At 44.7% G+C, this 12,061-nt stretch overlaps 1 protein-coding gene across 2 annotated transcripts in view; it reads right to left on the bottom strand.

Annotated features, from left to right (window-relative positions):
- KIF26B (kinesin family member 26B) overlaps positions 1-12,061 on the bottom strand; it is a 510,214-nt gene that overhangs the window by 92,452 nt on the left and 405,701 nt on the right. For both annotated transcript variants that reach the window (XM_056136915.1, XM_056136924.1), the window contains one exon: positions 2,568-2,774. In XM_056136915.1, the coding sequence (XP_055992890.1) occupies positions 2,568-2,774 (207 nt within the window). The remainder of the gene's footprint in view (positions 1-2,567; positions 2,775-12,061) is intronic.

The raw sequence follows: 12,061 nt of genomic DNA, 5'->3' as shown, positions 1-12,061 counted from the left end.
TTGTTTCCAGATTCTGGCTATTGTGAACAGTGCTGCAATGAACATACAGGTGCAGATGTGATTTCTACTGTGCTTTTGTGCCCCTGCTTTCATTCTACCAAAGGAGACACTGAGGCCCAGAGTGATGCAATCACTTGCCCAAACACAAGTTGCTAGTAAGTCATTGGCAAGCAGAACACAGGCTAATGGGAAGGATGCAAGAAACATCTGCTTAGGAAAAACAGTTAACAAGAATCTTTCGGCTCTGTGTCCCTATTCTCCCATCTGTCATGTGAAAACAGAGCACACTTTCCTTTCCTATGCCTGCTTTCTAAGAAAAGTCAAAATGGGCACAGGAAACCTCGAAAGCTGCAACTTTGCAAAAAAAATTGTTGTGATATTAGAAATTCAAAGTAAGCCATTCTGAAATGAGAACAATAGTAATATCATGCATAGTAAGCTCTGGCACCAAGTGTGATGTGTAAGCTAAGACTAATGATAAAATGGCTACTTTTCCTGGAATAAATCTAAAACTCATTAATAGTCCATGCTTAATTTAGGGTTTGCTTTGGAATTCTTACAACTTGGAGAGATTTGCTTCTGAGAAGTTTTAACTGCGTTAATTAAATTACTTGTGAGCCATTTATTAGACCAATGTCAGGTTTCGATTAGCAAGCCCATAGGGTGGTACAATACATGAAAAATGTGAGTGAGAGAGAAACCATAGAAGTTATTTGTAAAGTACTTTGTCTTTCCATGGTAAAACTCTTTGGGGAAACCATACACCATGCTTAATAAATGGAGCCTATAACACAATATATGTGTCATAGGCTGGCCTGTGTGAGCAGTTCTATTTTGTAAACTCAGAGGAAATAAAGAGAATCTGCAACAATATTCATCCCATTGGCACCCTCGTCCTAAGGTTCTAGAGGCTACTGGTTACCCTACCAAATGCAGTTCTGTATAAATCCTGGGTGTGCTGGAAATTCATCAGGAAGGGGCAGGTGACGAATGTCAAAATGTAGGCAAAGTCACTGTGTACCTAAAAATTGGCTTGTAGATATGTCCAACATTACCTTATGGTACAAGTAAATGTTCTAGAAGGTATCCGAGCCTTGGCTTAGGAATTTTGGATCTTGGGGCACCCAAGTTACCCTCATGTCATCATGTCATCCCATTGATCATTAAATTACTCAAACAGGACACCAGTGACATCTCTGTTCCTCCCAGCCCTAAGATTTTAGCAGCTTCTTCTTACTCATCTTTCATGCACATCATAGATTTAAAAATTACCACAATTTCCCACCATTTTCTGTGTTTCTGCCTTCTTTTCAATAAGACTTTGCAATCACTTCAGTTAAGAGGTGATACCTCTTTCCCCTAGCTCGGGCACAGCAGAAGATATACGGTTTTGGCCTAGAATTGACAAAATATCAATTCTAAGCTGAGAACTTGGAGCCTGTGTAGTTAGGTCCTTGCTACCACCAGGAGAGCAAGTCTAAGGTAGCCTAAAGTAGGATGAGAGGCAACGCTGATAAGAAAAAAAAAAGGTCAGGTGATGTGTCCAAGGTCATTGTAATACCACTAGTGGGCTAAATGAGGACAAGAACTGCTCAGCTGACCTACAGGCTCAGTCTCAATAATTCTGTGCAACCAAAGAATTTATTAAAAGTCACTGAAACCCAAGCACAAAAATTTGTAAGTCTGTAACTGTACCTCATGGTGTTTCACTAATAAAAATTAAAAAAATAAATGAATAAAAGTCACTAAACTTTAGAGTTGTCTATGATGCAGCCATAGCTAATCAATAACATCCACACCTTTTCTCTTCCCATCTACTCCACTATCCCAGCCACAAGGCAGCTCAGTTTCTTTGCCTAGCACAACAGTCTTTCATTTCAACTACAGAGCTGCTCGTAAGTTCAGTGTGCACTCAGAGGGCCCTGGGACCTGCTTAGGGTTAAATTTAGCTGCTTGAAGATGTCTCCTGCTTCTCACACACCTACTCAGAAGCCCAGGCAGAAGTGAGGTCCCAACACCTTGATGCAGTTGTTCCTGGAACTTCAAACTATTGGCTCTCTTTCTGTTGCTGTATGCCAGCCACTAATGGGGTTCTCTTCTTTTTCCTGAGAGTATTATTCTGTTAAAATGTAACAAAGGGGCTGGACAGATAATGTGTGGGTAAAGTGCTTGGCTTGCATGCAGCTGACCCCAGTTCAATCCCTGACACCACATATGGTACCCCCAACCTCTCCAAGGAGTGATCCCTAAACATAAAGCCAAGAGTAAGCCCTGAGCAGCAACATGTGCTCAGGGCTTACTCTCCGTTTGTGGCTCAGGGCCACTAACAAACAAACGAACTAACAAAAATTATATCACAATGATGCTGCCCAAGGCATGACTCCAGTAATTCAAAAGTACTAAACGGTTAAATGGAACTCAGAGTAGTGTAGAAAAGGGCTTACAAAGCTGGGGAAACTGCTACATTAGAATATTCTGGAAGATCAATTTTTTTGATGCACAATGATGCAACAAAACTTTCTTGAGATGAATCAACACAGCCTGAGCCTGAGGGGACTTATACCCACCTGAGATGCATCTTGTGGAAAAACTGCGTCGAAGGCAAACATCTTGGGAGGGACTTGGCTGCCTCTCTTTTGGAATGCATTTTGACCTCCACATGTCAGAGGATCATACAAGGTGATCTGCTTTTTCCGGGGGTCCACCTTTAAGAAAGAGCTGGATTCTGAGGTATCACGAGCCAAGGTAGAACAAATGCGAAGCATGACTTTCACCTGTGAGGAAACGAAGGCAGAAAACCATACAGATTAAAAGTTAAGTGAGCTGGATGCTTTGTGATAGAACATCCTCCATAATCAGAGGTGCAGCAGCATGGAGCCCGCTCGTGATAAACGATGATGAAATGCACAATGAATTAGCAACCTTCCTTAATGAATCATGGGGAAACTGATTTATTTATAATTACCTGGTAGAATATTTTGATATGACCATTATTTTATTACAGAAATAGCACATCATGTTCTTTGTCTTGCTATTAATATAAATTGAAAATTAACTGTACCCTCATGGCCCAATTACATAGATGAAGAGGTAATCTGGACTGCCAAGCTTTTGGGGCTGATGCAGTTCCCTGGAAACTCACAGATCAATAAACCACGGACATAAAAGTTAGCCCCATAATTTACTCCTTGCCTATGCTCATCAGGATTCTTGGAGACAAAAATCCACAGTTATTAGTGTCATCATTAAAGGCCTGTGAAATGGCCTGTTTTTAATGGCTGGCATTTGAAATGTGGTCCAAGGGGCAGCTGTGATAAAAGATTTGTTTGAAACATATTATTTGGGATCCCATTAAGTGTGTGCACAGAAGTTGTCATTTCAGGGGATGAAAGCGCATCTTGGTGGGAAACAGGAGGCGGTAGCCCTTTAACCTGCCTCCTCTTAATAAAACATGGATGTTTCCAGTGCTCACAACCAACCCAGCACTGCCACAAAGACTGAGTGTGGTGCTTAGGAAAATGGCCTGCCTGCCTGGAGTCTTAAGGAGAGTAAATGCCAAGTTAAAGTCATATGGAGCTCTGGAAGGGCAAGTCACAGGGAAAAGACTGGTGCTTTCTCTTGCTGGTTCCACTGCCAGGCTGCCTGTTCAGGGCAAATGTATTAAGCACCTACTTCCAGGTGCAGGGCCTGGCCTTGGATTAAGTATAACCCCTGTTTGATTGGTGGTATAGTAGGAGAGATGGATTCAGATCACTTTTTAGAATATAATGTGGCAATTTCAGAAGGATTATTTTAAATTCCTCTTGGCCTTGCTCTTTTCCTCTAGTCAATGATCAGGCCTGATGAAATCTCAGTCATGCAATTTGAAGCAGAGAGGTTGTAAAACTATAAATATTTCAAACATACAAAAGTGTCTAGAGGACTGTCTATGTTGTGTCTAGCTCCGTCTGCCTACTGAGGCCTGAGAACTCATTTCTAGTGTTCAAGGCTGAAATGTAAAGAATTCCTCAGATTTGTGGCCCATCTAATGTCTGCCATGCTCCTGCTCTGCTTATTCCTTATTTTTAAGCATTGTATGTGTGTGTTTGTAGGAGAGGTATTGGGAATATAGGTCAGAAGGTGGAATTGCATGTCATGCATGTGTGAGGTTCTAGGTTGGATCCCTGGCACCACAGAGTCACCACCCCACTCTGCCAAGCACAAGGGATGTGACCCTGGCAACCCCAGAACTGCTGGGCTTGACCATTGCCTCATTGTCAGGCCCAAACTAAACTTCAGGATGGCAAAGCTGTGCTGTGGCTCACTGAAATAGTCTCAGGTCCCCTGAGCACTTCTCAGTAACCCTCCTACCCCACCCCAAAATCAATGTATTTTGTTTGGGAGTCACAGAGGAGGGAGCAGGTGATCGGGAGGGCCTCTTGCTCAGGACCCACTGTGAGAGGGTCCTCTGACTGCGCCTCTCTGGCCGGTGCTATCCACATAAGATTTCACCATGTGCTCTAACGAACTACTATGTACTTCTCCGGGTTGCACAGAGGACAAAACAGACATTACAGAACCTCCTCAGAGCCTACCCTAAACCACTACACCTCTGGGTAGTAAGAGACAGAGTCTGTTCAGCATGTGTTCCACTGGGCCAACTCCCATCCACAGTGGACCTTCTCAGAGTCTCAGTTTCCTCACCTGTACAGTGGAAATAGCAACACTCATCTCAGGCGCCTGTTGTAAGAATGAAAGAAATGGCCACGAGAGGCACAGAGTATTGTGGGGCCTGACTCCTCTTCTCTAACCCCTCCTCCCTACCCTTGCAGATTCTACAGTTTTCCAGTTTCCACCTTAACAACAGGGATTCAGAACACTTTGCCTGAACTCGGGGTACACTGAATGATAAACAGGATGCAGTTAGAGGGGCTATCGCTGCAGGCAGAGCTTGGCATAAGGTATACAGGCTTTAGTAAAATGCTGTCAAGACCACAGGGTCTGGAGAGAGAGTACAGTGGGTAGGGCGTTTGCCTTGCACACAGCCAACCTGGGTTCAATCCCTGGCATCCCATATAGTCCCCACCTCCCCCCAAGCACCAGCAGGAATATTCATGATAATGAAGAACCAGGAGTCACCCCTACACTGCCAGTCTGCCTAAGCCCTCCTACTCCTCAACCCTTCCTCTCCCCCGCCACCCCTGCTCCCGCAAAGAAGACTTCAAGGTCCATGATCATTGGCTGTTTGACTTAAACCCCCACTTCTGTCTGCATTCCATTCTGGCACTTTTCTTCATTTCTTGTCTGCTGTGAATCCCTTCAATCTTACCTTCATTTCACTTCTACAGATTTAGGCAAGGTAGGTCACAGCTGTGCTAAGAGCACAGATTCAAACCACAACTTTTGGAGAAAGAAAAAAAGAAAAGTGCCTGCTACAGAGGCTGGCTAGGAGGATGGTGAGTGGCAGGGGGGAAACTGAGGACAGTGGTGGTTGGAAATGTACACTGGTGAAGGGAGGGTTATTGGAACATTGTATGACTGAAACCAAATCATGGACAACTTTGTAGGTCTGTATCTCATGGTGATTCCATAAAAAATTAAAAATTGAAAAACAAACAAACAGCACCCAAATCCAAACTGCAACTTTTGGTAGGGGCTTAGGATCTCTGGGGGGGATCTTTATCCCCCAGCCCAGTTTCTGAATGGTTCGAGTCACGGAGGATACAGTGCCAGGCAGAACTGATGGAGTCACATGGCCCACTGCCTTTCCATTTCACCATTTTCGCATGCAATTTCTGGGTAACTAGAGGTGCTGAATGTAAAATATGAGCTCAGCCAGGCAAGGACCTATCAAGAGAGGCAGGGAGAAGGGGCTGAATTAGTGAGTCATTTGTCCAGGGGGAATGGCCCTGCATCCTAATGAGGTTCCACCCTGCAGAGCAATTTCTGCGCAGACCCTGGGCATGGCTGTACTGTTTTGGCCAACAAGACACCCGGCTCTTTAAACCCACTGAACTCAGGGCTGGGGAAATGCCACACTTCATTCTTTCCTTTGCAATTCATTTCAATAAATGAATATTTTTCCACTTCAAGGAAGGAAATTGGGTTTTTCTGCTTCACTTCCTCCATGTCATTATTCCTTTAGTCCACCACTCTACTTCCTGCTTAATCCTTTGTAATTAAAGTGCTTAGGAGGTGCCACTAGTGATCATGAAAGTTCCCTGGACTTCTTGCCAGTAGTTCTCGCTTTAGTGGCAAGCAGTGTTCGTTCCCTGCAATATCTCCTTCCACTCATTCCCTCCTAGCGGCTCTGGGCTGCAGGGGTTAACATGCAGCCCTCCCCAGCTCTCCATCAAAGGGACCATCAGCATTTCACTCAGAAAGGCAGAGCTCTTGGGCTGTGGGACCTTGAAGGCCAGAGGCACAGTCAGAACAGCGAAAAGGGAAGTCTGACAACCTGATTCAACCAAGATTATATAGCACTTCCTCTCCCCACATCCTCACTGGCAGAGACCCCACTCTACCTCATTGATCTAATTAGTCAATAGATGGTATGAGACAGCTGTTGCTCTGGGCAGCCGCCGCCTTTGTGTCCCGCTCATTCATCATTTCAGCACGTCCTGCTGGACAGCGTGGTCTTGGTCGAACTGGGGGGAAGAGATTTGTATGCATGTGTCAGCTGGGAGAATGTGGGCGTGGGGGTATGGAAGTGAGGTGGGGAAAGCCTGTGTTGGAGAGAGAGAGAGAGAGAGAGAGAGAGAGAGAGAGAGAGAGAGAGAGAGAGAGAGAGAGAGAGAGAGATTGTCTTGCTCCTAATCTGTAGATATTCCCTCAAGTGCCACCCGGTCTTAGCATGGACTAATGAAGCCCCCTAAGAGTTACAGCTTCACAGGCTCTTGTACACAGATACTCCTATCCTTTGTCACAGAGGACAACTACATGGTCCAGATCTCAGGGGCTTCTTCAGAGTCTGCTTCCGAGCTTGTATGCAGTAGTTGTCCAGCTGCAAGCTCTCTGCTTGGGAGGGCTGTCGGCAATGCAAGCACTAGAAGTAAGACTGGGGTGATTATGAGGTGAAGGGGAAAGAGGAGAACTGGAGCAATCACTCCCATACCTGAACATCAGTCGGTCACTCACTCCTTTGTATCATTCCAGAATAAAGGACTCCTCTCCTCCCCCGCTGCCCCCTCTCCACTGCCCCAGACACAGGAAATAATGGCCCAGCCTCAAGGAGCAAGCATGTCAGTGAGGAGAAAACACTTTTCCATGAGGTCATTGACTGCAAAGTAAATTAACCACAGACATCTTTTGCCTTTCCATATTTTATTCTCTAAAGAAACTCTGAGCTCGGAGTACAAAGAAATTTTTTTAAACCAGCTCCATGCTCTCGGGGGGAACTCAGCACATAAGTCTGATCCTTTGTGCTGTCTGCATGCACTTTGGAAGAGCCAGAAGTTCTACTGTCTGCAACTCAGGGGCCCTGTGAGAAGCATGATCTTACTTCCTTGGTGGCAGAGGAGCCAAAAGTCTGGACACAGGACTGAGGTACTCTCAAGGAGGTGAGCAGCATGGAACTGAACAGAGGTCACTTCCTGCACTCTCCATGTTCAGGTGGGTACAGATCTTGAGCAGAAAACCTGAAGCAAATCTGGAAGAGTCCACTGAATGTGGACATGTCACTTCAGACACACTCTGTGAGTGATAGTCACTGCAGCAGGGAGCAAGGACACTGGCTCCAATTCAAAGGTCCCACCCTGGGAATGTCTGTGTGAAGGGGTGTGGGCCCTGGGGTTCTCATTCCTGACCTGGACCTGCTGTGTCACCTTCTTTGAAGGATGGTTGTGAAGAGATAATAAAATGATAGGCTTTAAAAAAGAGATTGACTATAAAATATTAATTATAAAAGGAAGGGGAGTGAAGGAAAGAAAAAAGAATGGAGAAAAATCATATTCTTTAAACTAATTGTATGCCAAATTAATGGTCTCAGAAATCTTTCTCTTCTTAATGTCATTTACTAGGTTTGGGGGCCATATTCAGTGGGGTTCAGGGGATCATGCGCCACTGGGGTTCAAACCTGGGCCTCCTCCAAACAAAGCATACACTCTAGCCCACTGAGCCATCTCTCTAGTTCCTCCATCTTAAAAGTTAAACCAAAAATCTTTAACACACGAAAGTGATCAGAGCAGAAAACAAACTGCTCTCCCCCCAATGAAAGAACATACGATCTGCTTACATTCTGCATAAAGATGAGTGATCCATGTTAAGTGCGAAGTGAGCAACTAAAAGCTAAGTGTGGCATTTCCCTTGTTTCACTCCTTCCTTTCTGTCTTGATGAGAGGTGATGGATGTGCTCACATTGTCTATTTATGGTACATTAGTCACTTCAGGGAAATTCTCCAACCATGCTAAGTAAAATGAGTAGAGAACAGGAAAGCCAAACGGCACACTTTCCCAGACGCATGCTTCTCCGCACACTCGTTTTTCTGATCGACCGCAAAAGCCAGCAGTCGTCATCCCCTTCTACACTTAGGACATTCTGACAAATCTGCTGGGGAAGATTTTAATGAAGAGAAGGTTATAAAACACACTGTGAAGTATTATTAAGGATTATTTTGTCTGTATTATTTAAAGAGCCCTTTTTCTCATTATAATATGGTGCAGATTGCATGGCTAACCCACTGTTAGCACACTGAACTTCATAAATAAAATCCTAATGTGATAGAGGAGAGAGAGTTGACACTGTCCTATATGTATCAAGGTTTTATATATATAGCATTGTAGCACTGTCCTCCCATTGTTCATCGATTTGCTCAAGCGGGCAACAGTAATGTCTCCATTGTGAGACTTGTTGTTACTGTTTTTGGCATATTGAATATGCCACGGGGAGCTTGCCAGGCTCTGCTCTGCGGGTTGGATACTCTCGGTAGCTTGCTGGGCTGTCTGAGAGGGATGGAGGAATCGAACCTGGGTCGGCTGCGTGCAAGGTAAATACCCTACCTGTTGTGCTATCGCTCTAGCCCTTAGTATGTGTGTGTATGTATATATATGTATGTATGTATGTATATATGTATGTATATATGTGTGTATACACATATATGTATATACATATATGCATATACATTTATACATATATATTACAATACTTACTATTGATACAGTGGTCCAGCACCACATCCTAAAATTGAGATTTTAGGCATTTTTACATAATGCCTAAAGAGAGAGAGAGAGAGAGAGAGAGAGAGAGAGGAGAGGTGCCTGCCATAGAGGCAGGCTGGGGTGGGGGGGTGGCTTGAAAGAGGGGGAGAGAAACTGGGTACACTGGTGCTGAGAAATTACACTGGTGGAAGAATGAGTATTGGTCATTGTATGACTGAAATAAAATCATAAACAATTTTGTAATGCTCTATCTCACCGTGATTCAATAAAAAATTTTTTTAAAAGAAGGAGGTTTAAACATTTTTCTGGTAAAGTTTCTAGAAATAATCTGAAATCACTTTTTCTGAAGAAAAATCTTGATTTCCAGTGACCAAAAGGCTCCAGAAGTTTTTTAGGTGACCAAGGGAGTCACATGCCTAGTAACAACAATCTTAAAAGTCTCAAATAACTTCAATTCCAGGATGCACAGGGCAAGACAAACAGTTCAGCTCCCTAAATTTACAGATGGAATTTTGACCCTATCTTAATTAGGAGGTCACTGGTCCACCCATCTACAGTTAGTGATTTAGAGTTGCATCGATCCCCATCTGAAGGGACCCCAAAAATCTGAATCAGAATTAGGCTTTTGCCATTAATTACAAACAAAACTACGTTAGAAATTCCTTACATTGAGGGGGGCTGGAGCATTCCTACAGCAGATAGGATGTTTGCCTTGCACACAGCTGACCAGGATTCAATCCCCAGCACCCCGTATGGTTCCCCCCCCCCCCCCGCAAGCATTTTTAAATTTAATTTAAAGGCCCTCCCGTTGATCATCGATTTGCTCGAGTGGGCCCAGTAACGTCTCCATTGAGACTTTGTTGTTACTGTTGTCTGGCATATCGAATACGTCACGGGGAGCTTGCCAGGCTCTGCCGTGCGGGCGAGATACTCTCAGTATCTTGCCGGGCTCTCCGAGAGGGGCAGAGGAATCAAACTAGGGTTGGCCATGTTGGCTGCGTGCAAGGCAAACGCCCTACCACTGTGCTATCGCTCCAGCCCGCAAGCATGGCCTGGAGTAATTTCTGAGTGTAGAGTCAGGAGTAACCCCTGCTCATTGCTGGATGTGTCCCCTGCCTCCCCCAAAATAAGACAAAAAAGAGGAGAGAAATTCCTTACATGGAATTGAATTTCTTTGCAGAAAATCACAGTAAAAAATCATACTTATTTAAAGACCATGGAGTTATAGTCACCTGAAAAAAAAAAAGTTCAGAGTAATAGGATCTGGGGCAAATCTGGGGGCGGGGGAGCAGATCACAGAACTGGAGAGACAACCCAGGCTTATGCTGAGAGACGATCTGCTCTGGGCTATCAAGTACATCGATGACTCCAGCAGTCAGTCCCACAGGCCAATTAGTCAGAGTTTGAAGAGTCCCAATGTGCCACCGCTGTAACTTCTCGGCAAGTTTTACAGATTCACTGTTTATAAAGAACTTCCTCATCTCCTCTTTCCGGTTGTTTCCTCATGAGGGTTTCATTAAGAAAATATTATCTTAGCTATTATTATTATTGCCATCCCCAACCCTGCTGGGCTTGAAATTGCTCTCCTGGAGCTGGGTCAGATAGAACCTCTTTGAGGGAGAGATGAGTGGCAGGGAGATGCAGGGATGTCCCTGCACTGTGGTTAGGTGCCTTCTTGAAAGGTGCAGACAGGAGATACTGAGCAGACAAACCCTCAGAAAGAGAAGATCCATGTCACTCAAGTCAGGACTGTGAAAGGTGACAAGTGGTGGCACACTAAAGCTAAGTGTGAGCAGACGTGTGCCAGAGCAGAAAATGAAGCCAGTAATGAGATGGGCTCAGGAGAAAAGTGCTCAGGGAACACAGGAGGGAAATTCCCGAAGCTCTTCATCACCAAATCTGTCACCCAGAAAACCAGCAGGGGACTACAATGGCTGAGAAGAAAAGGGCTCCTATGAATTGCCACCTGCATGAGGCTGGCCAGCCTTGGGGAGTTTGAAGAGTCCCACAGGCCAATTAGTGGGCTGGAGAAGGAGCCAGCCAAGGTGCAGGGAAAAGAGAGGCATATTTCAGAGGCTGGTCTGTCAGTCAGGACGGGAACCCTGACAGCTGCCACTTTAGAAGAGACCCCATCTTTCTGCTTCTTGTATTAGGAAGCTCAATTTAAATGAATGAGCTGGGTGAAAGATTCATCCTTTGACACAGGGCATTCTCTGATCTGAAGGCAAGTGGAGAGGGATCATGAGGTGGCCCTGAAGGCACCTGGGTGTGAAGGAGCCTAGTTCTCTCCACTCTCCCACAGACACATGCAGAAGAGACTGGCATGCAGGAGGCAGGAACTGGAGGCTGGCTGCCTGGGTTTGAGTTCTGGCTCAAAAATTAAAAACTCCAGTTATTAAATATTATGCATGGCAGAGCCTGGCAAACTAACCGTGAAGTATTCGATATGCCGAAAACAGTAACAATAACAGGTGTCATTCCCCTGACCCTGAAAGAGCATCCAATATGGCAGCACTGGGAAAGACGAGTAAGGAAAGGCTGCTAAAATCTCAGGGCTGGGACGAATGGAGATGTTACTGGTGCCTGCTTGACTAAATTGATGAACACTGGGATGACAGTGATACAAGTGACAGTGATTAAATATTATGAAGTTTATGAGTTTAATGGATATATCATGAATTTGGAAGTCAAAACAGAAAATCAGCACTTCCTACCTGTGTGGGCTTCAATACACACACAGACACACACATAGACACACACACACTTATGTGTGTGCATGTGTGGTATAATTAATACATATATAGTGCTCAGGGCTTACTTTTGGCTTTGTACTTAGAGATCACTCCTGGCAGTGCTAGAAGACCTTAGGTGGTGTCTGGGATCAAACCTGGGTCTGTGGCATATTAAGCAAATGCCCTTTAATGGC

This window comes from Sorex fumeus, unplaced genomic scaffold (assembly GCF_029834395.1).
Source record: "Sorex fumeus unplaced genomic scaffold, SorFum_2.1 ptg000007l, whole genome shotgun sequence".
NCBI classification, from domain to species: Eukaryota; Metazoa; Chordata; class Mammalia; order Eulipotyphla; family Soricidae; genus Sorex; species Sorex fumeus.
This window is presented reverse-complemented; position numbering and strand designations above follow the sequence as displayed.